This window comes from Neomonachus schauinslandi, chromosome 5 (genome assembly GCF_002201575.2).
Source record: "Neomonachus schauinslandi chromosome 5, ASM220157v2, whole genome shotgun sequence".
Taxonomy (NCBI): domain Eukaryota; kingdom Metazoa; phylum Chordata; class Mammalia; order Carnivora; family Phocidae; genus Neomonachus; species Neomonachus schauinslandi.
This window is the reverse complement of record NC_058407.1, coordinates 171,529,486-171,557,361: the sequence shown is the minus strand read 5'-3', so window position 1 is coordinate 171,557,361 and position 27,876 is coordinate 171,529,486. Positions and strand designations below refer to the sequence as shown.

The following is a 27,876-nucleotide window of genomic DNA, read 5'->3' as shown; positions in this document are numbered from 1 at the left end:
GTTAGGTTCTGGATCCATGGAGCGGGCGGAAGGGCCGAGGTGAGCGGTGCGTGCAGTGTCCCCTCGCGGTCGCCCTCCCTGAGGCCCACGGCTTTCCAGACCCCGGGAAGGGAGGGGAAGGAGACCGCGGCGCTGGGCGAACCCGCTTGGAGGCCCCGGAGCGGGCTCCTCGGCGCTCTCCGGATCCGCTGGCTTTTGGGGGCGCTTTGCGGTCGGGGTGGGCGGGGAGATCCGTCCCGCTCCCAGGCAGGCTCTGCCCAGACATCTGGACGCGTCCGTGGACTGCAGCCGGAGCACGACATCCCAGGAAACTGAACTCATTTCCTTTCTACCTGGTTTCTTTCTCTTTTTTTTTTTTTTTTTGAAAATTGAGGTTATTTGGGGGAGGCTTCAAGACACATGCTAATTTGCGTAGCCGCACAGTTTTTAAAAATGCAGAACTTTTGCATCCCCTTGAGTATGTCACTGTTGGCTGGTAACCCAGTTCGGAGAGGCGAATCTCCGGCTAGCGCTGCTGCGTTCAGTGTCAGGTTCCTGAACCCAAATTCGCTGTCCGTGTGTTTAAATGTTTGATCCCCCGTCCTCAAAATAAATATTGGAAGTGGATTTGTGGCCTATGGTGTGTTGTCAGAGAAACTTCTTTCCATTTTGTGTTGTCATCTGCAGTTTTCTTATTTAAGAAAAACCTGAGTGAAATTTTTTGCAAGGTAGAACGAAGAGTAAAGATGTTTGTTGCTTATTTTATAAGGGTTTATTGAGGGTCTGCTGTGTGTTAGCAGTTGTGGGAGGCTACCCAAAGATTTCTCTCGCAGGGAGGCTCCTGGGTTCCATTAAACCCACATTACCAATTAAACCGCTTACAAGAAATTGCTAAATTAATGAACATAAGGAATGCATTCTTGGGATGAGCAGGAGTTTGCCAGGCAGAGGAGGAAGAGGGGAACGGTCTAGACAGACCTGTATAGACAAGGTGCAGTGTCTAAAAGAGCTTGTGATATTCAGGAAACAGTTTGCTGTGACTAGAATATAGGTAGAATTGGTGAACAGAGGATTGGAGAGAATGAGAGAAAAGTAGACTGGGGTCTGGTTTTTCATATGACTAGATTTTCATATAGCAGACAGTGGAATGCTAGTAGATGTTTTTTTTTTCTAAAGTGTATTTTTTTTAGTAATCTCTGCACCCAATATGGGGCTCAAATCCAGGACCCCGAGATCAGGACTCCCATGTTCCTCCAAATGATCCAGCCAGGCACCCCTATGCTAGTAGATTTTTTAAGCAGAGAAGTTATTTGTCCAGGTTTGTGATTTCTAAAGTAACTGGTGGTAGCATGGAGGGTGGTTTGGAATAGGGAGAAAGTAGAAACAAACTGGTTGTATAACTCTTTAAGTAGGTACAGCAAGAACTTTAGGGGTTTTAGCCAAAACAGCAGTTGATAGCCTGGATTTGGAAGGGAGATTCAAAGGCTCTTGTGGAAATAGTTATATAACAGGTACCCAGTTTCTAAGATGGTTTTGATTTTCACATAAACACTGTGTATTTCCTGCCATACCCTTGGGTTTTCAAATCAAGTGAGAAGTGTTGCTTTCACTTTTCAGAAGAAGATCCCATTGTTGCCTAAGATTATTGACCCGTAGGTTGAGGGGTACATGTGTTTCCTCCATGTAGATCCCAGCATAATTAAATTTCTAAATATCCATTGCATTGGAAGTATCTATTCAGAAGATTTTTTTGACAGAAGTGTAAGACTTGTAGGACATTTATATTTGTGAATGTAATAGATGGATATGTTAATCTAATAAATGAATGCGTTAGACACATTAACTATTAACAGAGATGAATCATTTCCTGCAGTTAAAACCAGGATGAAAATACATAAATGCATACTCACTTTGTTTCTTGTAACTGGTGTCTTTAGTACAGAACTTGCTAAGGCCATCAAACCTATCGATCGGAAGTCAGTCCATCAGATTTGTTCTGGACAGGTGGTACTCAGTCTAAGTACTGCTGTGAAGGAGTTGGTTGAAAATAGTGTGGATGCCGGGGCCAGTGCTATTGGTAAGTTTGAGAGAGTTTTAAGCCACAGGGAACCATCAGTTTATACTCTTTTATTCAGGAAACATTTGTGATTGTAATAAGACAATCAAATGTTGGTATCCTGAGAAATTTTATTTTTTAAACTTAAATTTAGCATCTCTTAGGTACCTAATACTTAGGTGGATAGTAGTAATAATAAAAGCAGTTAACGTTTATCGTGTTCTTACTAATGTGCCACATGGCTATTTTTAAGATGCAGAACAACCTTATGAGATAGGAATTATTGTTGTTGTTATATTTTATCTGTTTTACAAATAAGAAAATGAAGGCACAGGAATTTACTTTTTTTGAGGTTCTACAGCTAGGATAATATTCTGGGAAGTCTGATTCCATAGCCTAATCTCTTTAATGACTATGTTAAAATTACCCTTTTGAAAGAGAGATAGGAAGGAAGGAAAGAAAATAAAACTATTTTATCTGGGTTAATAAATTGCCAAGAAGACCTTTAAAAAAATGAAATATACCAAATGACAGTAGTACATTGAAGTGAATATAGTTATGGCTCATCTTTGCATTAGGTAAGTTATAAATAAATACTGTCAGTATAAAGGCTTTTAATGCATCAGTTCTTTGAGAAATTAATATGTTAAACTTTTCAGATCTAAGGCTTAGAGACTATGGGGTGGATCTCATTGAAGTTTCAGACAATGGATGTGGGGTAGAAGAAGAAAACTTTGAAGGCTTAAGTAAGTTGGATTTTTCTAATCCTGTTTTAAAATATCTGGGCAAAATGTTTCAAAAACTTTGAGTAACACTGTCTTAGGAAACACAAAATGACTTTTTAAAAACCAGTTACTTTGGTAGGTATTGTGAATATTCAGTGGCATATCACTTGAGACATCTTGGGTCTTACTGTGCACCTCTCTTTCAGCTCTGAAACATCATACTTCTAAGATTCAAGACTTTGCTGACCTAACTCAGGTTGAAACTTTTGGCTTTCGGGGGGAAGCTCTGAGCTCACTTTGTGCACTGAGGTGATACAATATTTTTGTCTACTAACTTGACCCCTTATAAAAATCTCTCTGAAAATGAAAACGTATGGATTAGAGTCATTCCTTATACTTTTCCATCCTGAAATGCCTCAAGCTCTAACTTCCACATTCCGTTTTATCTTACTGCCAATCTACGTGGTAATACTTCTGAAATGTAAGCAATGAAGCGAAGTAAATAGTCTTGTAAAAGAATTGTTGCCCTTGTTAAAGCAGTAACTTCTCAGTGTCAAATAGGACAAAGACTATAAGTTACAGACAGGTCGGTTTTAATTTATTAAAACATTTAGGAAAAAATTTAACCAAAGTTCTTATTATATATAACAGATTCTAAATTTATATGAATAATTATTTATACATTGGAGCTATAATATTTTTTGGATCCTTGTTAAAAATTGTGTTAGAACTGTAGGAATAAAACTGAGAAATATATCTTTATTCGTTAATATGTAAGCTTTAAGATTTTTTGTTTTGCAGTTTATCCAAAAAACAAATATCGAAGCTTTTATCAAAACAGCACATTTACAGAACTCTCTGTCTCACTGTCTGTTAGGTGCGAAGCCTTAGATTCTACGATGACTCCTCACTCATAGAAACTTTCTTGGATGATCTCAGAGGGATCAGCATTTTTTCAGGCGGGGTTTTAGAACAGAAGTAAGAAAATGAGCATGTGATGCCCAGCACCTGTGAATTTCTGACCCCGTGGCGCCTGCTCTCTCTCACAGTGATGTGACTATTTCTACCTGCCACACATCGGCGAAGGTTGGGACTCGACTGGTGTTTGATCACAATGGGAAAATTGTCCAGAAAACCCCCCACCCACGACCCAGAGGGACGACTGTCAGTGTGCAGCAGCTATTTTATACACTGCCTGTGCGCCATAAGGAGTTTCAAAGGAATATTAAAAAGGTACAGTAAATCCAGAACCCCAGCTTCCCAGAGCCTTGGTGGCGTAATGTACATACGTAGTAAAAGATCCCCTACACGAAAGTAAACTGAAGTTAACTCCTCAGTGAATTCTCTTCCCTGAATTTTTTTGGGAAGTGCTTAGTTTGCCTTTTCCCACCAAAGACTGAACTTCAGGTTGATTTACTCCCATCAAAGCACACTTATTAAGTGTTCTAACATGGGAATGGGTTCCTTAAGAAGTAACATATTTTAATTTTATCTGTGGTTTTGTTTGTTTTTATTAAAGATTTTATATAGAGAGAGTGTGTGCACATGAGCAGGAGGAGGAGCAGGAGAGGGAGAGAGAGAATCTCGAGCAAACTCTGTGCTGAGTGCGGCGCCCGTTGTGGGGCTTGATCTCACAACCCTGAGATCGCAACCTGAGCTGAAATCAGGAGTTGGACACTCAACTGACTGAGCCACCCAGGTGCCCCCTATCTGTAGTCTTTTAATAAGATTATTTTTCTTGGTTTCCTGAAAAATGAATTATTACAACTTTTATGAATTTGAATGAAAATGAAGTAGCTAAGTGTTATATAATTGTGCTTAAAACAGTTATAGGGACACCTTTGTGGCTCAGTCGGTTAAGCCTCTGCCTTCGGCTCAGGTCATGATCCCGGGGTCCTGGGATCAAGTCCCCCATCGGGCTCCCTGCTCAGCGGGGAGCCTGCTTCTCCCTCTCCCTGCTGCTCCCCCCTGCTTGTGTTCTGTTTCTCTCTCTGACAAATAAATAAATAAGATACTCTTTAAAAAAGTAGTTAAAAACCATGCATACGTGTATATATATGTAATTATACTTCATATAGTTACAGTTTTATAAAAACAAAGCAACTGGCCTGGGATGTGCGATCATATGTGCTTTTTGCTGTCTTCCTTGTGCTTTTCTGTTTTGTGTATATATATTTTCATAATCAAAAAGTTATTTAAATATATACAGCTAAAAAACTTTATTGTAAAGCAATTTGAACTGGTTGTAACTATGGAATTTCACAAAAATATATATTTACTACAGGTAAAACGTATACATTTTTCTTATTTATGTATTAAAGATTTTATTTATTTGTCAGAGAGAGAGAGAGAAGCAGGCGGAGGGAGAAGCAGGCTCCCTACTGAGCAAGGAGCCCGATGCGGGACTCGATCCCAGGATCCTGGGATCATGACCTGAGCTGAAGGTAGATGCTTAACCAACTGAGCCACCCAGGCGTCCCTTTCTTTTTTATTTAAAAATGAAAAAATTTTTGTATAGAAAAAAACTTTTTTGGTACCTCATGGTAAGAAATCAGTGCTTCAGAAATTATAGGAATAAAGAACTCATACTTGCCAGAGATGACCACTGTTGACAGATTGGTCTTTGTCTCTCCAGACTCCTTTTAGTTTCATGTGTTTATAGATCTTGAAAAAAAATTTTGAGATAAGTTATAATTAACTAGTATAATGAAATCAAGCAATATAGAATATGAAACACTTAAGTAATGTAGAGTTGTATGTGGTACAAAGTTGATATTGTTTCTGCTGACCTCCCAGAGTTTGGTGTATATCCAAATGTGTATACAGATGTATAGAACCTTTATGCGTATGTTTCAATTTTTATCTTAACAATTAGGATCCTGCTATATATTGTAGGTATCTTTTTTGGCTGACTTATTACTTTATTCTTTATCATTCTGTCGTGATGTGGGTATCCCATAATTAGCTCCTTGTTGATGGTTGCTTATTATGTTCTTTTTAATTTTTCACAATTATGGATTGTTCCAGTGAACATTTTTGTAATATATATTTGATTGTGCCAGTCTTTCTATAAGAATAAAATTCTAGAGGAAGGATCACAAGGCCTAAGGGAATGCACTTTTTGATTTTTATAGCAGCAGGCATGGGGGTGCCTGGGTGGCTCAGTCAGTTGAGTGTCTGACTCTTGATTTCAGCTCAGGTCATGATCTCAGGGTTGTGGGATCGAGCCCGGTGTCAGGCTCCGTGCTGAGTGGGGAGTCTTCTTGAGATTCTCGAGAATCTCAGTTCTTGAGATTCTCTCTCTCCCTCTGCTCCTTCCTTTCCCCATCCCTGCTCTTGCTTTCTCTCTCTCTAAAAATAAAAAAATAAATAAATACAAATGGAAATAAAATTAGAGCAGTGGGCATGGACACCGTGGGCATGAGAGAGGTGTGGCTAGAAACCTAAGCCTATGAGTTCTCTTTTACACCACGTACAGAGATATACGTGGGAGATGATTCATGGCTCATTCTTTCAGGGATAATCTGCCTTAGTTGTGCGCTGATAGGAGAACCTTGAGTTGGATGTTTTAACTTGAATCATTTAATTCTTACAGGGTTAAAGTAACGCGGAGTCTTGGCATTTATGTTTTTTACACAGGAGTACGCCAAAATGGTCCAGGTCTTGCATGCATACTGTATCATTTCGGCAGGCATCCGTGTCAGTTGCAGCAATCAGGTCGGGCAAGGGAAACGGCAGCCGGTGGTATGCACCAGTGGGAGCTCCAGCATAAAGGAAAATATTGCCTCGGTGTTTGGGCAGAAACAGGTAGTGGCGACCAGTTATTTAAGAAACATTTTATTGCTCTCGTGGCTAGAGCAGGTTTCCATTGTCCTTTCCAAAGAATAGAGAATAAAATCCAGTAATTCATTTTCTTTTTTTAAAGATTTTTATTTTTAAGTAAGCTCTACGCCCAACGTGGGGCTTGAACTTACAACCCCGAGATCAAGAGTTGCACACTCCACGAACTGAGCCAGCCAGGCACCCCTAATAATTGATTTTTGAATTAGGTACTTACCGCAAAAATTACTATTATTATTTTTTAAAATTTTATTTATTTATTTGACAGAGACACAGTGAGAGAGGGAACACAAGCAGGGGGAGAGGGAGAGGGAGAAGGAGGCTTCCCACGGAGTAGGGTGCCCAGTGCGGGGCTCGATCCCAGGACCTTGGGATCATGACCTGAGCCAAAGGCAGACGCTTAACGACTGAGCCACCTGGGTGCCCCCACAAAAATTAATGTTGAGAGCTGAAAGATTGTTTTATTTTATTCCAGAGAAGAAAACTCCTTTTACTCTCCATCTGAAAAAATATGTTGTGGGCAATGTATTGGTTATGGATAAGTACGAGCTCAAGTAGTTCATCTTTCTAATAAAAAAATCACAATTATTCTTATTGCCAAAAGCAGCCGTCGAGACTCTTTGTGCTCTTAATGTGAGTAGCTGACCAGGGAAAGAAAACACAAAAAGCCCTCATTCTGTATCTTCCTTTCTGAAGTTAGGTTCATCCTATTTTTGTTAGGAATTAACTGTGAATCTTGTTTTCTTTTAGCTGCAAAGCCTCATTCCCTTTGTTCAGCTGCCCCCTAGTGACTCCGTTTGTGAAGAGTACGGGCTGAGCCAAGCTGATGCTCTGAATACCCTGTTTCAGTGAGTAGATTTCTGTGGGGGGGAAATTGCAATCAAACGTTTTCTCTGGAGTTTTTTGTTTTTAAAGATAGTGATTTTAAGGCTTATAGTTTCTTTTTAAAAAATTTTTAAATTTATTTTATTTATTTTTTTAAAGGTTTTATTTATTTATTTGAGAGAGAGCATGAGCAGGGGGGAGAGGGAGAAGCAGAATCCCCACTGAGCAGGGAGCCTGCTGCGGGGCTCCATCCCAGGACCCTGGGATCATGACCTGAGCTGATGGTAGACGCATAAGCGACTGAGCTACCCAGGTGCCCTTTTAAATTTTTTTAAACTTAAATTTAATTTGGTTCTTTTTTTTTTTTTTTAAGTAAACTTTACGCTGCAAGTGGGGCTCAAACTTGCAACCCTGAGATCAAGAGTTACGTGCTCTACTGACTGAGCCTGTCAGGCGCCCCAAGGCTTATAGTTTCTTATGTTCATTATAAAATTGTAGGCATTGTTACTGCTGAGAAAGAGGATTCCTTTCTTTCTTTTCTTTCTTTTTTTTTTTTTTAAGATTTTATTTATTTGAGAGAGGAGAGCGAGAGCATGAGCGGGGAGGAGATGGAGAGGCAGGCTCCCCATGAGCAGAGAGCCTGATTTGGGGCTCAGTCCAAGGACCCTGGGATCATGATCTGAGCCAAAGGCAGACGCTTAACCAACTGAGCCACCCAGGCGCCCCAGAAAAAGGATTTCTGTAAAGGGGTCTGTTACTTAATTTGTTCAATATTCTGGGTCCCTGGTGCATTTTAGGGAGTTTCCTGTTGAATTCGCCTTTGTCGTAAAGACTATGTTTAGTGACCAATTAGAATAACTTTTAATTTACGTACATGTTGTGCTTTATGGGGATTCGGCAGAGCGTTAATAAGAGGCTGTTCCCTTTAGTTCATGCCTTCCACAGCATCTTGTCCAGCATCATTACTTTTACTGTAAGAAAAATTGGCATTTTCCCTACTTGGGATTGGCTGTGGGACAGCCCATGTCGCTCACTCTCCCTCCACTTGCCTGTGACTTACATGCCTAAAATGAAAGGTGGGGACTCACTGTGGACAGTCTGTTCTTACGGAAGTGCGCATATCCCTGAGGTAGTTCACAAGTAGAGTAAGCACTTTCACGACACCTTAGTAGACAGGAGTTTGCTGATGGAGAGATTTTTAAAGGGCAGGGAATGTAGGCAGATATCATGAATACAAGTAGTTGGACTCCCTAGACAGCCAGTGGGATCAGCTGGAAGGTTCCAGAATGTGAGTCTGAGGTGAAACTCATTCCATGCATGGAGGCCAAGAATTTAGTAGGGCAAGTGTGAGAGGAGAGCTGAAGCAAATCCGTTCTGAACCCACTGCATTGCCTGTGGTGGATTTGTTGACCGCAGGAGCTGTAGAACATTCCAGAAGGTCTGTGTTCTTTTTATGATTTATCAGAATGGAACACAGATACGCATTAACTGAAATGTTAATACTTAGCACGGTATCCTATTTTTATTTTGTTTTTACTTTAAGAATGTGCTCTCTGATGTGTTACTAACCCTTTTCCTTCTGGAATCCTGCCCTTACTGTATGAACATTGAACAGCATCTCAGGCTTCATCTCTCACGGTGCTCACGGTGTTGGAAGAAGTTCAACAGATAGACAGTTTTTCTTCATCAATGGGCGGCCTTGTGACCCAGCAAAGGTATTTAAAGATTTTTCTGTATTAGTCTTTTCTTTCTGACTTTAACTTTTAATTTTATTTATTATCTAATAAGGTCTCCTGACACAGGCAATTTACATGAAACGTAGGACTTTGACTCAGAAACATGGCTTTAAATTATCTTATTTCAGCCATTTAAAGAAGTCTACTGGGCGCCTGGATGGCTCAGTTGGTTAAGTGACTGCCTTTGACTCAGGTCATGATCCTGGAATCCCAGGATCAAGTCCCGCATTGGGCTCCCTGCTCAGCAGGGAGTCCCCTTCTTCCTCTGACCCTCCCCCCTCTCATGTGCTCTCTCTCTCTCTCTCTCTCTCATTCTTTCTTTCAAATAAATAAAAAATTAAAAAATAATAAAGAAGTCTACTATACAGTTGTTTCAATTATGCGTGTGTGTATGTGTATATACATATCGATAACCGACATCTTTATTACCATAGAAATTATCACTATTTGTAGAAAGTAAACATCTCAGAACATTCACCATCATGTGGACTTTTCAGTCAAGACTGACACACGAGCATATGCTTCGTATTTTCTCCTCTTCTGTCCATTTTTCAGGAAAATTAGGGCCCAGATACCTTCTGCCTCATACTGAAGCTGGTCATCCTGATAGGGTTACATGGGTATTAGTGGTTCAGTTTTTTAAGATTTTATTTATTTATTTGTGAGAGAGAGCGCGAGAGAGAGAGAACACAAGCAGGGGGAGAGGCAGGCGGAGGGAGAAGCAGGCTTCCCCCTGAGCAGGGAGCCCAGTGTGGGATTCGATCCTGGGACTCTGGGATCATGACCTGAGCTGAAGGCAGATGCTTAACTACTGAGTCACCCAGGCATCCTAGTGGTTCAGTTTTGATTTTGCATCTTTAGCAACATTGTACCTGAGTCACAGGTTCTGATTTCCAGTGATACTTTAAAATGACTTCTAACGGATGTGGTTCAACCTCTGCATTTTCCACTGCATTATAGAAGGTGCAATTTTATAGTTTGTCTCTGACCCCGTTTAATAATCGCATTATAAAGTCATGTAAATACATTTCTGTGTACATTAGCATGTGTTTAATGAGCATTTAAATTGCACCTGCAGCATGTTAACAGCACTGGAGTTAACATAACCAGTAGATTAGGCTGCGCCTCTATCTTTTGATATTTCTTCAAAAGCGTCTTTGGATTGGAAAAAGATTCAGGCTTAGGGGTTGGTGATTAAAAATATCCCTTTGAGGGGCACGAGGAAACTTTTTTGGGCAATGGATATATTGATGATCTTTTTTTTTTTTTTTTAAAGATTTTATTTATCTATTTGACAGCGAGAGAGGGAACACAAGCAGGGGGAGTGGGAGAGGGAGAACCAGGCTTCCTGCTGAGCAGGGAGCCCAATGCGGGGCTCCATCCCAGGACCCTGGGATCATGACCTGAGCTGAAGGCAGGCGCTTAACTGAGCCACCCAGGCGCCCGTTGATGATCTTGATTATAATCATACTGACCTTGACTGTAAACTTACCAAAGTGAATACTTCGAATACATGTACTTTATTTATTGCAGGACCACTCTGCCTTGATAAAGCTGTTAAAATACATCCCTCTAGTTAGAACAGCGTGTTGGGGGGACAGACATTCTTTTTTAATCTTTGTTTTTTATGTAGGTTTCCAGATTGGTGAACGAGGTCTATCACATGTATAATCGACATCAATATCCATTTGTTGTTCTTAACATTTCTGTTGATTCAGGTAAGTTCCACTGAGCTCTCTGCCACATTGGTGACTTACCCATAAAAGAATAAAGTGAAATTATAAAGCACTGATATGACCGGAAAGAGACTTTTGTAGCAATACTTACTGGCAGTGTATTTTTCTTTTTTGTTTTTTTACATACAGACTTTTAATTTTATAGACTAATTTTTTATACAGGCTTTCCTGCTTTCTGCTTGAGACCGGGTTACTTGTATTATCAGAAAAATGTGACTTTTTCTTGGCACCCAAGGGAGAAAAGCAAACTAAGTGTTCTCCCTGATTTTAAAAATAATGCATATTTTTCTTCCGATTGGGAAAATTCTAGTTTATTATTACCTAGTATTTTTTCTAGGCACTTAGAGATATGTACACGCCTTAAAAAAATAGGTAATGATATATATACCTGCTCATATCCTTTGCAGGGAGAAAATAATTTTGAGTAAGTTTGTATTAAGCTCTTTATCCTTAGACATGAATGTTTTCTTTCTTATATGTCATTAAAAATTATTCAGAAACATGATTTTAGTAGCTGCATTCATTGTATTCCAATATACTGATGTGTCTTAAACTCTTTTTTAAGATTTATTTATCTGAGGGAGAGAGCGTGCATGTGCATGCACAAGCAGTGGATAAGGGGCAGAAGGAGAGAATATCCAAACAGACTCCCTGCTGAGTGCAGAGCCTGACGCGGGGCTTGATCCCATGACCCTGAGGTCGTGACCTGAGCAGAATCCAGGAGTCAGACGCTTAACCAACTGAGCCAGCAAGTTGCCAGTATCTTAAACTTTTTAATTTTTAGCCTTTTTAAAGCTGTCTTCAGTTTTTAGAAATTTAAATACTATCCTTATAATTAAATTGTTATCTGTAACTTTGGTTATTACTTAAGATACATTTCTAGAACTAGAATTACCGTGTCTGTGACTGATCATCCTGTACTAATTCACTCATCTACCAGTGGTATACTGGGTAGTGTTATCTTTCACCAAATTCAGTGGGTGATAGAAGGACCTCATTTTAGCTTGTAGTTTTCTATCGTATGTTTTCATGTGTTTATTTGCTTTTTTTTTTTTGTAAATTACCCATTCGAATACTTGCATATTCCATCCATTTAATAAATGGTTCATCTTTTTCTTGTTTATTTGAAAGAGTTAATTTTATAGTTTATGAATATTAATCTGGACATTGCAATATTTTTAATAGTACTTTCAGGAGGCACCTGGGGGGCTCAGTTGGTTAAGCAGCTGCCTTAGGCTCAGGTCATGATCTTGGGGTCCTGGGATCGAGTCCCGCATCGGGCTCCCTGCTCAGCGGAGAGCCTCCTTCTCCCTCTGCCCCTCCCTCTGCTCATTCTCTCTCTCTCTGTCAAGTAAATAAATAAAATCTTTAAAAAAAATAGTACTTACTGTAAGTGCAAGTGAAAAAAATAGTAGATGGGGAAATTTCTGTTAAAGGTGATTTTAAACACAAGAAGTATTTTTTTTTTTTTTTTTTTTGCCTTAGAATGTGTTGATATCAATGTCACTCCAGATAAAAGGCAAATTTTACTACAAGAGGAGAAGCTTCTGTTGGCAGTCTTAAAGACATCTTTGGTAGGAATGTTTGACAGCGACGTCAACAAACTCAATGTCTCTCAGCAGCCCTTGTTGGATGTGGAAGGTGAGAGAAATACGGACAGCTTCTTAAACTCACAGCTATTGTGATACTTCCCCTTATTTTTTTCCTGAGGGATAGTTTTTTTTGACACGGAATGAAATCTCGTCTTTAGACAGAGGATGTGTCACACTCGAAGTGTAGAGCTGCAGACGTGAGGAAATCTGATTAATGAGAGAAATGGCAGGCACGTGGGGCAGATCTGGGCATGTGGTCTCACCAAGACTCACCAAGACTCGTTTCTCTTTAGTAAACACCCCTGCTTCGCTGCAAGCCTTTTGTTCATTTCCAGAGCTCTGAAAAAGCCGATTCTGACCACCTTTGCCCATTTTCTCATTTCTTTGATGGAGTGGGGAGTTTCTGGGGCCCTCCCTCTGCCACTTTCCCACACGTCACTCCCATGCCTTCTACGCTGAGTGGCATGTTGGAATGAGCATTGCCACAAAGCTGATCCAGTATCTGTAATAGTAATATGCACAGTTATTATTTCACTGGTCATACGTGATCAGCCATCTGTTTAAGTAGTTTGATTCTTTTTTATCCAAACCACGTGCAGCCGGGACATCTGGGAGGGGACCAGAGTTGAGGCCCAGATGCCCTCCTTGGCAGAGGGAAGAGTTAGCTGTTACCTCCCCTGATGGCCACATCTGCTCCTTGGGGTGCATCCTGTCTTCTGTAGGCCAGCCTGCCCCGATCTCCATGTTTGTATGTGCAGAGATGGAGGTGGTGGGTGCCCCTCATTGTGTCCTCCGAAGGGGGGAAGACCAGAGCTGCTGAGGGAGCTGAAACTAGGGTTTGGTGGAAAGCTAAGGTGGCAGATGAGTATTGCTCCTAGGGAGAGGAGATGGTTTGGGGATGAGGCTTTGTAAACGGAAGGTAGAGGAGTTGCTGTAAGTCAGGGGCTTGGGGAGGGGCAGGGATACAGAGCAGCTCTGTCCTCTCGTTCCCTAACATGCCAGGGGTGGGGAGAGGTGGGTTTGGAAGATAGTAGGCAGGCTCTCGTTTTGATAATCCGGGAATAAGGTGGAGGTGAAGCTCCCGAGAGCTGGGGTGGGGCATGAGCACAGAAACTTGGACAGTAAAGTGGCGGAGCTTTGATGTGGACGCCGGGAGCCCCCATCGGCCCTGCTTGCTCTCGGTGTGGGAGTGCTACGGATGTGGGTGTGCGTGGGGATGGGGCGGACGATGGGCAGTTGCATACACATCTTTGTGGAACGGGCTAGGGTGGCATCTCTGAGCCCACTCACAAACACTTTGCCAGAGGCTACCCTATAAAGATAACCTGCTCAGAACATTGGGGCATCCTGAGGCACGGTTGAACCAACGTCCCTTTTCAGCCATTTAACTGAATACAGAAACACACATAAGTGTGTGAGCCCTGAGGTCAAGAAATAGCACCCCTAAACCACCCTGGGACCCCTTTTCTTACACCGCCCCCTCCCCCCCCGGTGGTGACCGTTTTCCTGACTTCTGACACCACAGATTCGTTCTACCTGCTTCTAATTTGAAGCCACCTAGTATGTGGGCTTTTTTGGGATTTGTTTCAGTGTCTCGTATGACTCGGCCGTGTCACATGGGGCACTTGATGTGTCCCCTCTCTTTGCTGTGCAGCATTCCCTTGTATTTACATGCCGTGGTTTGTTTGTCGACAGTTGGGTCGTTTCCCGGATTGGGCTGTCGTGACTCAAACAGCCAAGAACTTCCCCGTCTGTGGCTTCGGCGGGCGTGGGTGCCTTTTCCGATGGGAGCCGCAGTGCCGTCCCGCTTAGATTCAGGAGCTCCCCCCAGAGGGTTTTCCAAAGCCATCCTACCAATTTCACTACCCCCAGCAGCATGTAGACACTCCTTTTGATCCTCGCCCTTGTGAACTTCTGTCGTGTCTTAAGTTTTTACCCGCGCTGGTGAGTATAGGTAGCGTCCCGCTGTGGTTTTAACTCGTGTGCCCTTTATGACGAACGTGGAACCGTTTTCATATGTTTGATCAGCCATTTGGATCCCTGCTTTTGTGAAGTGACTGTTCAAGTGGAAACACCCTCTGATTCCATTTCCGTGTAGCCCCTGATACTCTTCTCTGTTCGTTTATCTACTCAGGTCACGTGGTAAAAACGCACTCGGCAGAAATGGACAAGCCTCAGCCAGCAAAGCCGGATAGTCCCACTTTGTCAAGGACCAGAGGAGAAGAGAAAAGGGCAGTGACCATTTCCAGACTGAGAGAGACCTTTTCTCTTCGGCACACAATGGAGGACAGGCCCGAGGGCCCGAAGAGCCCTGAACCAAGGCGGGTTTCCCCAAGACAGAAGAGACACGAACAGCTTCCCGGCACTTCAGGCTCCCTCTGCGCCCAGAGGCCCATCCCTGGCACAGACTCGCGCGGCCCCCAGGAGGAGATGATGCGTTCAGATAAGGGACCCTGTGACCGCAGGGACAGAGGGGACACGGAGCAGGACTCGGGGCATAGCCGCCCATCAGCCAGCCCAGAGGAAGGGCTCGGCACCCCAGAAGTGGGAGGTCACGCCAGCAAGGAGTTTTCCCAAGGAAGTGTGGAGTCTCTGGAGGAGTCACCTGAGACTGACCGTCGCTCTGCAGACCCTGAAGGCCATCTCGACCAAGAGGATGGCGGTCGGACACGTAGAGTCTTGCCTCAGCCCGCCGACGTATCCTCCTCAAACACAAAGCGTTTTAAGAAAGATGGAGTCCCTTTCAGTTCTGATGCCCACCAAGGGTTGGTGAAGACTCAGACCTTGTCAGCATCTCAGGTTGACGTGGCTGTTAAAATCCGTAAGAAAATAGTGCCCCTGGCCTTTTCTATGCACTCTTTAGCTCAACGAATAAAGCAGTTGCAGCACCAAGAACAGCGAAGAGAAGGTGCACAGAATTGTAGGAAGTTCAGGGCCAAGATTTGCCCGGGAGAAAACCAGGCCGCAGAGGAAGAACTCAGAAAGGAGATAAGGTAAAGTTCTTCCTTAGGAGGATTTGTGCTCGTGACCGTGAGCTGCGGCAGGGGACAGGCTGATCCTTCCAGGCTCTGCTTTTGCTCCCCTGGGTGTCTTCTGCTCCGCCCGCCTCTCCTCTCCTGACTTAGGGCACGGGTGTGGCCCTCCTCGGCTCCAGGGTCTGGTCCTCTGGCTGCCGGACAGACGGACCTGCCTGAGGGCCTTCCCTGCACCACAGACCTGGCACATCCCCACCTCAGACCTGCCCGAGCTCCTCTCTCTTCCTCTCCTGACCCCCTTTCTCTCTGCCTTCTCAGTGTTCCTTCTTGAAGATTCTAATTTTGGAGTCCGTCTCCACTCCACGGATTGGTCATTAATTAGCCTCACTGGTGCATCCTTGGTGATGCTTTTTCCATTCACCTCCTTTTTGTTGCCTCTCATGCGAGGCAAATTAATTTTCTTTAAAGAACTCTTTCTCTGTGAAACCTTTCAAGAATCGTTTCCTTAGATTTTCTTAGCACATCCTTTCCATCAGTCAAAGTTAATCAATGCTTCCTTGACCCCCACCTCATTCCTCTTTGTGAAGGTTTCCAGCTCGCAGCAACTCCTCCCTGCACTGAATTCATGGTGGTTTTCGGAGACATTGCTATTTCTTGTTATTGATTTATTTTTAAAATAATTTTATTTTATTTATTTATTATTTTTAAAAAGTTTTATTTATTTGTCAGAGAGAGAGCGCATGTGTGTGCATGCACACAAACGGGTAGCGGCAGGCAGAGGGAGAAGCAGGCTCCCTGCTCAGCAGGGACTTGATCCCAGGAGTCCGGGATCATGACCTGAGCTGAAGGCAGATGCTTAACCGACTGAACCAACCAGGCATCCCCCATTATTGATTGATTACCAGAAACTGTAATGCATTGTCAAACTTGTGATTTCCAGAGGATTGCCTCCGGTAAGGCTAAGTAACAAAGGGAGTCAATTTAAAGAAAACTATTAATACTGATAGTAGAAAATACTCATCACCACCACTTTGTTGAGAATAATCATATACAACGTTGTGACTTCTAAAAATGATGAATTCTCTCTTTTTTTTTTAAAGATTTTATTTATTTATTTGAGAGAGAGAGAATGAGAGAGAGCACATGAGAGGGGGTAGGGTCAGAGGGAGAAGCAGACTCCCTGCCGAGCAGGGAGCCCGATGCGCCCCTAAAAATGAATTCTCTTGAAATATTTAACTTTTATCTTTTTAAATGTTGTATGTGTTTTGTCTGAGCAGGTACTGACATGTGCTGTGACCTGTACAGAGTGCATTGAGATTTTGTGGCACTTTTAGTCTGGACCACTAGGCTTTGCTTAATTTTGACGATCAATTCTTCAACAGCAACCATTATATTATATTCCCTCGATATCCACAGTGCCTAGCTTACATTGAGAAGGGTTTTCAGGAAATAGTTCTTTAACGCGTGTGTGATTAATGGAGGTGAACCTCTTCGGGTGGGCTCTGGGGCCTCTGAACCCTGAGGGATGCAGTGATGAGCCAGGCTCCTTGCTCACGCACACGCATGATCGTGGAACACGTGCTTGATGTGGAAAGACCTGGAAGGTGCCCAAAATGAAAACTAATTATACTTTCCCTTTGGATTCTTTTAGTCCTCTCAGTGAGTGAAATCAACTGTAATTTTTAAAAATAGTGATTTTTTTTAAAGATTTTGTTTGTTTGGGCGCCTGGGTGGCTCAGTTGGTTGAGCGACTGCCTTCGGCTCAGGTCATGATCCTGGAGTCCCTGGATCGAGTCCCGCATCGGGCTCCCTGCTCGGCGAGGAGCCTGCTTCTCCCTCTAACCCTCCCCCATCTCATGTACTCTCTCTCTCTCTCTCTCATTCTCGCTCTCTCAAATAAATAAATAAATAAAATCTTTAAAAAAAAAAAAGATTTTGTTTGTTTGAGAGAGAGCAAGCATGAGCAGGGGGAGAGGCAGAGGAAAGACAAGCAGACTCCCTGCTGAGATCATGACCTGAGCCAAAGGCGGCTGCTTAACCAACTGAGCCACCCAGGCGCCCCTAAAAATAGTGATTTTAAATCAACAAATAATCATCAATCACCTGTCGTCATGGTTCTGGAATTTGGGTGCACGTAACAATCGATGAGGAAGCTTGTTCGAAAAGCAGAACCTATGGCCAGCCTCAGGAGATTCTGCTTAATAGATCTGGTAGATTGTGGGTGTGGGGCCCAGGAATCTGCATTTTGACAGGTACCCCAGTTGGTCACTTGGAGAACCCTGATCCACAGTGGGCCAAGCATTTGCTTCTGGCCTTCAGTGCACAGCTGCTGGATCGCCTCTTGGTTCTGAGCTGTGGTTCTGCCGAAGACTTTTTCCTGAGACACATTCCGAGTGAAAGATTAGGCAGGAATTGAAGGTACTGTGGTCGTGTTTACTAGCTTTTGTGTTTATATTTTGAGTTACAACTAAATACATCAAGTCATAAAGTTTTGCTATGTTTTAGTTCATGTTTTAGATACACCTACAAAGACAGAGTGCCTGAGTCTTCGGGTCGGTACAGGTTCTTCCCGTGGGGAATCTACCTGGGGAGCCAGAGCACAGAATCAGAGCCAGGGAGTAGGCCTTTGTGCCACTTACCCGTGTGTTGCCTTTCAGCTCAAATCCACTGTACTTTGCCCTACTTTGCAACCCTGGCGCCTGGACCTTGTAAGCCTTCTTCCCTGGGGCGCTGCCAGGCTTTGTCAGTAGGGGGCGCTGGAGGGACACCGCAAGACACTGCCCGAGCCCGGCTTCTCTCCTTGCTTCTTGGTGGCCCTTGTCTTTTCCTCCTACAAGGCAGCTGCCAGCAGCAGGCCCAGCCTTGCTCACTCTCTTGCTGCAGCAGACCTAGCGGACTTATTTTTATCCAGTGGGCTGCAGGTCTGAAGCTCAGCCGGGGAGGGGGAGGGGTGCTCTTGCAGGAGTTCCTTCTTTGGACGCACTCCCTCATTCCCGGAGGTGGGAGCTGCCTCCTGCGTTTGCTACTCCCGTGTTTCTTAGCTAAGTAGTTAATCACCTTATACTAGTTTCCAGTACCTTGTGATTTTTCCCTGTTCAAATCACGGGTGTGGCTTTTGTGTCTTGTGGACTCTGACATGGAATCACTACCAGGAATGGTCCCAGGAGACACACCCTCAAAGACAGCGTTTGGGGATTGGTTTGGTCCTGCCCTTGAACTTGAGCTCCGTGCTCGGCTCCTTGCCAATAGGAAATGGGAGGTTAGTAACCCGTGGCCCACGGAGGCGTCACTGTTCGACTCTCACCCATGGTTGACTGGTGAGGTACCCACCTGAGCAGGTCCCACAGGGGCCCAGGTGGCTTCTGTGCTGTGGGAGGGGCCTCCTCGCTGGAGCACTTACAGAAAGAAGGGACTGTCTCAGGACCGTCTGAGAACCAGCATGCTTCGGCGGCAGCTCTGACAGAGTCTCATGGCCTGTGGCCACAGGGCCGATGCTCATGAGTTGTGTGGGGTGGAGAATGGCAATGTCAGTGTCTCCCATGGAGATCGGTCGTGCTGTCTGTCTCCCATCTGCACTGACGCCCGCAGTCACTCACGGAGTTAGACTTCGGAGCCACCCACCAAACGACCCGTTGGTGAGCTTGGCAGGTATCAGAACAATTGATACCCAGGATTGGTAAACAGTTTTATACGCTGCTGGTGGGAGTGCAAACTTCTGTAGGTCTATCAAAGTAAAAAAAATGTACGTCCACATCTAGGGATTTATCGTATAGAAATGCCCCCAGAATAGTGCGGATTTATGTCCATGAACGCTTGTTGCAGCGTTTTTTTGTATTACTTGAAATGGAAACAGCTGGAATGTCCTTTAGTAGGGAATTTGTCAGACAAATTATGGTACATGCGCACAGTGAGTTCCTGTACGCCACTGAAAAGAACGAAAGAGATCTATCCATGTGGGTCTGAGAAAGCACCTAAGATGCGTCGTTAAATGATGGCAGTAGAACAGCATGAAGAATTAGGATTCCATTTTTGTATGTTTAAAACAACACGTAGACAAAGGTCTGGGAGGTTGTGTGCCAAATGAACAGTCGTAACTAATATATCTCTGGGGAGCTGGATGAATAACTAATGTTATCTTTAGAAAGTGGCATTATCAGGGGTGCTGGGGTGGCTCAGTCGGTTAAGCGTCTGCCTTCAGCTCGGGTCATGATCTCAGGGTCCTGGGATCAAGCCCCACCTTGTCAGGCTCCCTGCTCAGTGGGGAGTCTGCTTTTCCTCTCCCTTTGCCCCTCACCTCGCTTGTGTGTCCTCTCTCTCTCAAATAAACAAAATCTTAAGAAAGGGAATCATTAGGAACTTCCTCTGTTTTATGTTTTTGTATTGTTTGTTTTGTATTACAGTCTATGAAAAGTAATCTTTTAAAATTGTAATGTCTCATAATGAACATTTTCTACATGCAGTAAAACGATGTTCGCGGAAATGGAGATCATTGGTCAGTTTAACCTGGGATTTATAATCACCAAACTGAATGCAGACATCTTCATAGTGGACCAGCACGCTACAGACGAGAAGTACAACTTTGAGATGCTGCAGCAACACACTGCCCTCCAGGGTCAGAGGCTCATAGCGTAAGTTCGTTCTGCTGTTCAGAATTCTCCGTGTTGTCTTCACACCTAAAGTTTAAAACCTAAGAGCTCATATGTGTGTGTGTCTCTGTTTTTTAGCCACAAGCATCCCTATGGCAGACTTTTATACTTTTTACATAATAACGGTCATAGCTGCCGTTTACTGAGTGCTCGTTAGGTGCCAGGCACTGTTGAAACGCATTTACACGCACTAACTCATTTAATCCTCCCAGACCTACGAGGTGGCTGCTCTTCCCACCATCGCTTCACAGGTGATCACACGGAGGCGTGCAAACAGCGGTTAGGTAACTTCCCCAAGTTCATACAGCTAATGTGTCATTTTTTTTTTTTAAGATTTTGTTTATTTATTTGACAGAGAGAGAGAGACAGCGAGAGAGGGAACACAAGCAGGGGGAGTGGGAGAGGGAGAAGCAGGCTTCCCGCGGAGCAGGGAGCCTGATGTGGGGCTTGATCCCAGGACCCTGGGATCCTGACCTGAGCCGAAGGCAGACGTTTAACTGACTGAGCCACCCAGGCACCCCATTATGTGTTAATTATCAAGCCTTTTGCCTTTTCTGGTTGGCCAGAAAAATCGTCTTGATGAAGGGCAATTTATGGTATGTCGTGTGTGCAGAAAGGCGGCCAGCCTGTGTGTCAGTCCTCAGCTAGATGTGCTCAAGTCCCCTGATTAGTCACTGCAGAATTTGGTATTTCTCTCTCCTTTGCCAAACTGCCCGTTTTACACCGACCGCTTTACAAGGTGGTAGGGTGTATCATGTAAACCAGAAGTCCTTAAGCCAAGTTAGAAGAAGAGGTCCTGAATTTTTATTTGGGAAATTCAGTGATGTAGAGAAATACACTCAGATCCCAACAGGAGTAGATTCTGGCATGAAGAAATGTTCAACTACAACAGTCAGCAGGGAAAATACACTGAGTTTACGGAGTACTCCATTTCCTATGGAGTGGATGAATTGTTTATTTTCAGCAGGTGTAAATGGTAACAACAAAGACATTCAATAAGCTACTTTATCAGGGCGCCTGGGTGGCGTAGTCGGTTAAGTGTCTGACTCTTGGTTTTGGCTTGGGTCATGATCTCAGGGTTGTAAGATCCAGCCCAGTATAGAGCTCCGCGCTCAGCAGGGAGTCTGCTTGAAGATTCTCTCCCTCTGCCCCTCCCCCCACTCATGCTTTCTAAGATAGGTAAATAAAATCTTTAAAAAAATAAGCTAGTTTATCATATTGAATTATTTCTGCCTTTTTCATAGAGGTCTTTTATTTTTCAGCCATTTTACATAAATAATGTCTCGTTCATGGCATTTCAGGTTGACTCAGGTAATCACAGGCCACTCGGGGTTCCAGGTGGGCCATATTTCAAGGATAAAGATCATAGGTCCATCCTTTCCTACCAGGCCCTGCATGGTCTGGCCCTCCCTACACCCTCACCTCCTCGTTCTCCATGCTCAAGGAGACACCTCAGGACACCTTCCCTGACCCCTGTCTCTAGGTTGGTCTCACTTCTCTGTGCTCTTATGGACTACCCAGTCCCTTCCTCCTGATTGGCTGCGTGCTTTGTAATTATAGTTTGAATGCTTGATCAATGGCATTCTTCCCCACTGGTCTCTTACTCATGAGAGCGGAGACCTGACCATCCTATCTCCTGCCCTTATCAGTCTGTCTCATTAAGGGCTCGGTGATTCCAGGAGGACGGGTGGACGGATTGCCCAGCAGACAGATGGAGAGAGGAATATTGCAGGCTCGGAAGGGGCAGGATAGCAAACAAATGCTCTTTATTCTGCTTTCAGAGGCCTGTAACATAGCGCAGGAGGGAAAATGACATCTTCATGTTCTCCCGTTATCTTTAAGGAGCGGATTGAGAGAAGCCTGGGGTCATGGGGGTGGGGTGGCAGACTGAGGAAAGCCAGCTGCTTTTTTTTTTTTTTTTTTTTTTTTTTTTTTTTTTTAAAGTTTTTATTTATTTATTTGACAGAGAGAGAGACACAGCAAGAGAGGGAACACAAGCAGGGGGAGTGGGAGAGGGAGAAGCAGGCTTCCCGCGGAGCAGGGAGCCCGATGCGGGGCTCGATCCCAGGACCTGGAATCATGACCTGAGCCGAAGGCAGACGCTTAACGACTGAGCCACCCAGGCGCCCCAAGCCAGCTGCTTTTGTGGTCATTTTAACTTTAATAAAAGAAGATGAAAGGGGAATTCTCAGGCAGTTATGTGACCGGAAAGGCACGTAGCTCAAGAAAGTGTTGCTACTCACGTTGCTCTGAAAGGAATTCAGAGAAGCACGTACTGGTTCGGTTTCCCTTCTGCTTTATAGGTAAAGGTTTGACTTCAAAACTGGGTTTGAATCTCTTCTCTCTGTTCTTTCAGACCCCAGACTCTCAACTTAACGGCTGTCAATGAAGCTGTTCTCATAGAAAACCTGGAAATATTCCGAAAGAACGGCTTTGATTTTGTTATCGACGAAGGGGGTGAGTTATTAGGACCACGAGGTGCGTCCTGTCAGCGCCGGGAACAGTCTTTGAGGTTCTGTAGATCAGTGTATTTCATCAGAGATGGACACGGTTTCCCCGGAAAGCGTGTTGCTGCTTTCCCCTCTCCCGGCGTCCGTGGTCACGAAGCACTGGAGGGACACGTGCACTTCAAATAACTGAGTCTTCTCCTAATCTTATTCTTTTAGCTCCAGTCACCGAAAGAGCTAAATTGATTTCTTTGCCAACTAGTAAAAACTGGACCTTCGGACCCCAGGACATCGACGAGCTGATTTTTATGCTGAGCGACAGTCCTGGGGTTATGTGCCGGCCTTCCCGAGTCAGGCAGATGTTTGCCTCCAGAGCCTGTCGGAAGTCCGTAAGTAAAGAACGCTCGTCTGCCGGCACAGCGGCTGGGACTGCCCTGGGTCGCCGTATGGAACACAGCCACGAGCTTCTGTAAGCACGTGTGCCCCGGAAGCCGGGGTCGGCGCTGTCTCTGACCTCTGACCCGTAATTGCAAGCAGCATGCTCTGATAGAGCTTTCTAGGCCCGTGGTCTGTCTGTGGATGGGGAGGAACATGGGCGGATGAGTGTTGCTCCTGCCAGCCCGAAAGGCCGCCGCACGGGGCTTTGCGAGTCCTTCCGTCGGCGGCGGGCACCTCATCGGGCGCCCTGTTGCACTGCCGCGGCTCAGGCTGTCCCAGAGGTGGTGGCAGCGGTGGGTGATCAGCCTGATGTCCAAGTAGGTGCATCTGGATCACCTGGCCCCGGGCGCGGCCAGGACGCTCTCCCTTCATCAGATGCTCCCTGAGCCCCGGCTGTGCGGCCTGTCCTGTCCGTGTGCCGGGGACACAGGTGACAAGAAGGATGAGGTCCTCGCCCTTGCGGAGATTATAGTTTAGTGGGGAGGAAAAGATGTAAGCAAAAATAATGACAGTCTCCAACACCAATAGGTTCAGGAAAGAAGAACAGCGTGGGGCTGGGGAGTGGCCACGGAAACCCAGGCGAGCCGTCGAGGTGGCAGCCAGGGAAGGGCTGTCCGAGGAGGGGGCATCTGAGCTGATGCCTGGAAGGGGACATGGAGCCCCTTGGGGATGAGCCTCCTAACAGAGGAAACAGCAAGTGCGAAGACGGGGAGGTGGTCGGATGGGGGTGTTTGAACCCAGCCCGATGCTGGCCGTGTGATGGGAGCGGGGCCAGGATGCGAGCGCAGCGGCGTCCGGGGCCCCCCAACATGGGGTCTGGCCGTCCCGGTGGGCCCCTGGGAGCTCGCACTGCACGGAGGCTGTGATGACCGAGGGCGGGCCGTTGCAACAGGGCGCCCGGTGAGGTGCCCGCCGCCGACGGAAGGACTTGCAGAGCCGTTGCTAGAGCGGAGAGAGGGTGGTGGGGAAAGCAGCGGCTTGCTCACTTTTGGGGGGCGGGTGGCCTAAAAGCTGTGTTGTATCTGAGGCCCCGTCAGGCTGTAATTGGATGTGGTCTGAAAGCGGTCAGATTAATGAATCAGAGCTCAGGGCAGTGTCAGTGCCGGAGGGAAAACTCGGGGCACTTTACAACCTTGGGGTTGGATGACGTTACTCCAGGGAGCGGGGTACTTAGAGCAGAGAGCGGGGGCCCGGATCCGCCTTTCAGCTGCGGGGCTTTGTTCGATGAAGTGCCCTGATCCTGGGGTGAGTGGGAGGCCGCGCACATGGGCCTGTGCTAACAGCCAGGCATCTTAGAACCCTGTCTCAACGTGCCTCAGAGCTCCCTCTGCGCCCCGGCAGGCCCTTGGCGCTGCAGCTCTTCCTCGTGCCGTGTGCTGAGCCTTGTGGGCTCCCCTCTGCCGCACCCCAAGGGGCCCGAGCTCCGCCCTGCCGGCCCTTCAGCCCTGTCTGCTCGCTCAGCTCCAGCCACACGGGCCACCTTCCAGGTCCGCGGCCGCTCCAGCCTTCCTCCCGTCTCACCTCCCTCCTTCACGGACCTGGCTCCCCCCTGTCCTCGGCTCCCCCTGAGCACCCCTCTGAAGCAGCCTCTCCCAGGCCCTCGGGCACAGCCCCTTGCGTGATAGTTGCCTGTTTCTCTCCAACGTGGCAGAGCCCTGCTGCGTATCCTACCTCTGGGGCGGTGCGTGGCACGTGGAAGAAGGAAGAGGACGCATAGGCTCAGGCTTGTCGCCTCTCACCATCTCTTCTTGTTTCTCAGGGGCTCAGTTTCTCTGTGTTTGCGTGGACCCCGCTCATCACCACGTATATGTCAGGTAGAGAAATGTGCTGTGGAGAAAAGCAGGGTGAGGGCCACAGAGGGACAGACGGGGAGCTCCTGAGAGGAGTCAGGGACAGAAGCCTGAAGGGAGGGGCAGTGAGACATGCAAGTATCTGGGGATGGAGTCTCCTGGGCAGAGGGCATAGCCGGTGCCAAGGTCCTGGGGCAGGTGCTTGTGGAGTCCATCTGTAAGAGATGGACTGCTGGAGTGGGGGCAGGGAGGGATGCGTGCTTGCAGGTGCAGATACTAAGGCCAGGGAGGGCCAAATCGGGTGATGCATGGGGGCTCTTATCCAGGTGAGCGGCAAGAGCTGAGAAGGTGAGCCATGTATGTGATCTGACGTGCCTTTTTTTTTTTTAAAGATAGGGGCGCCTGGGTGGCTCAGTCGTTAAGTGTCTGCCTTTGGCTCAGGCCGTGATCCCGGGGTCCTGGGATCGAGTCCCATGTCCGGCTTCCTGCTCAGCGGGAAGCCTGCTTCTCTCCCTCTGCTGCTTCCCCTGCTTGTGTTCCCTCTCTCGCTTTCTCGCTCTCTCTCAAATAAATAAAATCTTTAAAAAAAATAAAAGGAATTGCTGGCTGCTGAGTGGAGAACGGCTGGAAGGGGGCCGCAGGGAGGCCTGTTAGGAGGCCCTGCGGTCGCCGAGGTGACAGGTCGGGGCAGTGGGTCAGAGGCCATGGTGGAGCTGCCGAGACTGGTGGGATCCTGGGCAGGTTTGGTGGGCGTCTCCAGCCGAGGTCTGCTGCTGTGCAGGAGTCACTGAGGGGCTGGATTTCCCAAAAAGGTGGGGGCCTGAGATGGAAGAGGGCAGGTAGAGTTCCTTGGAGGAAGATTTCTCGGGGAATGTTGTTGACTTGTAATCGTGTCCATCTTTGTTTCAGAGAAAAATGAAAACCAATAAACTTTATTTTGCTGTGTCTCCTATTCAGGTGATGATTGGAACTGCTCTTAACACAAGCGAGATGAAGAAACTCATTACCCACATGGGCGAGATGGACCATCCCTGGAACTGTCCCCACGGAAGGCCGACCATGAGACACATTGCCAACCTGGATGTCATTTCTTAAAGCTGACAGTGCTTCTCATTTTATAGAACTACACATTTTATTGCAGATTTTTCTGTTTCCAAAAGCAGGGTTTTTAACTAGTCACTTCTTGTTTGCAAATGAACCTGCTGTTTTAAAAAAAATGACCAGATCCTTAGAAGTGATCTTGAGAACCTTTTCAAACCACATGGAGCATTGCTTGCGACGTTTTTTGTTCTGCACTTGAATGTGTGCACGTGTACAAGCAAGAGCACGTCCCAGAAATAGGAAGAACGCCTCGAAAGTCACTGAGGCCTCTGCTCAGCGGCCTGAGCTATTTTAGTCTGCAGCTTTCAGCCTGTAATATGATTAAATTCATAATGGTTTAATTTCATAAAATCATGGTCCTTTTGGATTAGTGGCTGTCAATCCTAACGCACATTAAATTAAAAAAAAAAGTAACAAAACCCAACCGGAAGAAAATGGCCCAGGTGGGGCCTGGGGTCACTATTTTTAAATGACCCCCGGTGCAGCCTGGGTGGCAAAGCGCTGTCGTAGGCAAGGGGAAATAAAAGGTTGATTTTTCTCTAACCTTAATGTTGCGATTTCCTTTCCTTGGGGCATGGATTGCAGGGTATTCTTGTTACTGGCCCTCCGTGGTACTGGAGAGAGCAGAAACTGTTGTCAAATAGTTTTTCATGGAATCTTGTCCCGTTTGAACCCAGCCAGAGACGGAGGTCAGAGTGCCCTCTGTGGACCCAGAAGGTTGTTGGTGTACGGTGACCAGTGTGGACCAGCCGCCCTGTGCTCACCCACCCTCCCAGCTTCCGTTTGCAAACGTAGAATTCTTCAGATGTCATGAGACAATCAAGTAATCACTGTCATGTGTCAAACACTGCAGCTGTGCCCTTCTGCAGGCTCTCATTTGATAATTGCAGGAACTCTGCACATTGGGGTCTGGTAGGCACCACCTCCATCTCCACAGCCAAGACTGCTGTGTGGCCTAATCTGAGAACGCTCAAATGTGTGACCTAAATGGCCAGAGGGGGCTCTGAAGATGTGGTTGAGGGAGGGGTCACAAAATGGGGCAAGTATCCTGGATTGGCTGGGTAGATTACCCCACCCAGTCTAGCCCCTGTCTTAAAAGTTGGAGAACCTCGCTCAGCTGATACCGAAGATGTAGGAAGGCCACTTCTAGAAGCTGGAAAAGGCAAGGAAATGGGTTCTCTGGAGCTGCCAGAAGGAACCAGCTCTGTTGGGCTCCTAACTTAGAATCCTAAGATGATAAATTTGCATTGCTTTAAGCCACTTAAGTTTGGGGTAATTTGTTTAGGACATTGGAAAGCCGCCTGAATTCTTGTGTTATGGTGAAGATTAAGGCTGCGAGGCCACGCGGCAATTAGCAGAGCTAATTGCTGGGAGAACCCGGGTCCAGGTGCATCCAGCTCCAGGTTGGCCTTGAGGACCAGAAGGGCTGAGCCCTGATGCTCAGCGGCTGAAGCCGGCGGTCCCTTTAAGGGCGGGGCGGGGCCCGCGGTTGCCTGGAGACCGGCCCGAGTCCGGACGCTCGGCGCTCAGCGCAGCACCTCCGCCGAGGCCCGGCTGAGCCCCCGGAGTCCGGCGCCAGGTGAGCGTCCTGCCGGTGGTCCCGCGTGCGCCGCCGCAGATGTGACGGCCAGGTCCGGCTCTTCCTCGGCCAGGCGGGACGCGGCCCCCAGGACCTGAGCAGGTGCGGTGGGCAGGAGGCGCGGGGGAACCCCAGGCTCAGAGAAGGGGCGCTCCTTTTGTGCTGCCTAATGAATAAATCACGATGATAAGACGACCTCACGCCCGGGGAGAACAGACCATCAAAGTTAGTGGGGAAAAACGCCATGAGAAACGAGATTTGCCTTTGTTGTAGGTCAGATTTCACTGACGAGGACCAGAAAGCAAAGACTCACCTGGGCTTCACTGGAGAGACCGTGATGGGTTGGGGGCTGGAGAGAGTAGTGGGGCTTTGAAGGAAGAGAAAAGCAGGATCCTGTTGGTGAGAGCAAAG

The 27,876-nt window shown here is 46.2% G+C and overlaps 1 protein-coding gene across 2 annotated transcripts; it reads left to right on the top strand.

Annotated features, from left to right (window-relative positions):
* The first annotated feature begins 14 nt into the window (after positions 1-14).
* On the top strand, positions 15-26,281 carry PMS2 (PMS1 homolog 2, mismatch repair system component). 2 transcript variants are annotated; one of them, XM_021680115.1, is made up of 15 exons: positions 15-39; positions 1,917-2,056; positions 2,695-2,781; positions 2,967-3,069; positions 3,810-3,993; positions 6,400-6,567; positions 7,351-7,448; positions 9,041-9,140; positions 10,795-10,879; positions 12,383-12,538; positions 14,624-15,482; positions 19,925-20,092; positions 22,467-22,567; positions 22,777-22,946; positions 25,743-26,281. In XM_021680115.1, the coding sequence occupies exons 1-15, from the start codon at positions 17-19 to the stop codon at positions 25,878-25,880; spliced, it is 2,580 nt and encodes an 859-aa protein (XP_021535790.1). In that variant the 5' UTR covers positions 15-16; the 3' UTR covers positions 25,881-26,281. The 2 variants fall into 2 exon arrangements, with proteins under 2 accessions (XP_021535790.1, XP_021535791.1); XM_021680116.1 differs by lacking the exon at positions 12,383-12,538.
* Positions 26,282-27,876: the final 1,595 nt, after the last annotated feature.

Coding starts and splice junctions, on each gene's coding strand:
- PMS2 (XM_021680115.1), top strand. CDS start 17: ATGGAGCGGGCGGAAGGGCCGAG. Junction 3,070..3,809: donor AGCTCACTTTGTGCACTGAG/GTGATACAATAT, acceptor TCTCTCTCACAG/TGATGTGACTATTTCTACCT. Junction 22,947..25,742: donor CCAGAGCCTGTCGGAAGTCC/GTAAGTAAAGAA, acceptor TCTCCTATTCAG/GTGATGATTGGAACTGCTCT.